A 935-nucleotide genomic window follows, 5' to 3' on the forward strand; every position below is an offset into this window, starting at 1 on the left:
TTGACCCTTATGACTGGTTTTGTGTTCCAGGGTCACATACAGTATGTATATTAAAGTTATTTGTATTATTGAGTAATAGCCGACTGTTCTTCACGCTCAGGTGTCTGTTGAGATGGACGTCAGTAAGCCTGACCTCGCTGTAGCCCTGAAGGACATTCGTGTCCAGTACGAGTCTCTCTCCGCCCGGAACCAGCAGCAGGCGGAGGAATGGTACCGCTCCAAGTTCACTTCTGTGACGGAGGTGGCGGCGCGCAACAACGATGCTCTGAAGCAGTCCAAGGACGAGCTGTCTGAGTACCGCCGACAGCTGCAGGCCCGCACCCTGGAGATCGAGGCCCTGAAAGCCCATAACGAGGCCTTAGAAAGACAGCTGGCGGAGATGGAGGACCACCAAAACAACGAGATCGGCGAGCTGCAGGTGAGAGCGCTTCACTTTCACATTGAGCCCGGTCTCATGAAATGCGTATCAATAGCACTTTTGTTTTGTATTTTGCGTGATATTTATGCAGAAACTGATTTTGGCGTGCATATGATACGCACGTGTTTGGCATGCATATAATATGCAATTTTTGCATGCATAAAATACGGACTTGTGTTGGCGTGCCTATAATACGCAGTTTAAGCGTGCATATAACATGCACTGTGTTGGCATGCATATAATATGCAGTTTTTGCGTGCATATAATAGGCACTTACCCCACACCCATAAACCTACCAATTGCGCATCATATGCGTGCCAAAGTCCATTTCTGCGTATAAATAATATGCAAAATAGAAACAGAAACGCACATTCATGAGATCAGGTTGGGACCACCAGTAAAACTGCTCCTATTTTGCGTTTTTCTAATGTAATTTGAAAAAAAGTCTATTATAAATTCTACTTTTTACTATTTTAATATATTTAAAAATGTTATTTATTCCTGTGATGCAAAGCTG

The 935-nt window shown here is 44.2% G+C and overlaps 1 protein-coding gene across 1 annotated transcript in view; it reads left to right on the plus strand.

The window, feature by feature from the left end:
• LOC107573085 (low molecular weight neuronal intermediate filament-like) overlaps positions 1-935 on the plus strand; it is an 11062-nt gene that overhangs the window by 5126 nt on the left and 5001 nt on the right. The window contains exon 2 of the mRNA XM_016259524.1: positions 101-418. Within this exon, the coding sequence (XP_016115010.1) occupies positions 101-418 (318 nt within the window). The remainder of the gene's footprint in view (positions 1-100; positions 419-935) is intronic.

Source organism: Sinocyclocheilus grahami, unplaced genomic scaffold, assembly GCF_001515645.1.
Source record: "Sinocyclocheilus grahami isolate Dianchi unplaced genomic scaffold, SAMN03320097.WGS_v1.1 scaffold1864.1, whole genome shotgun sequence".
Taxonomy (NCBI): Eukaryota; Metazoa; Chordata; class Actinopteri; order Cypriniformes; family Cyprinidae; genus Sinocyclocheilus; species Sinocyclocheilus grahami.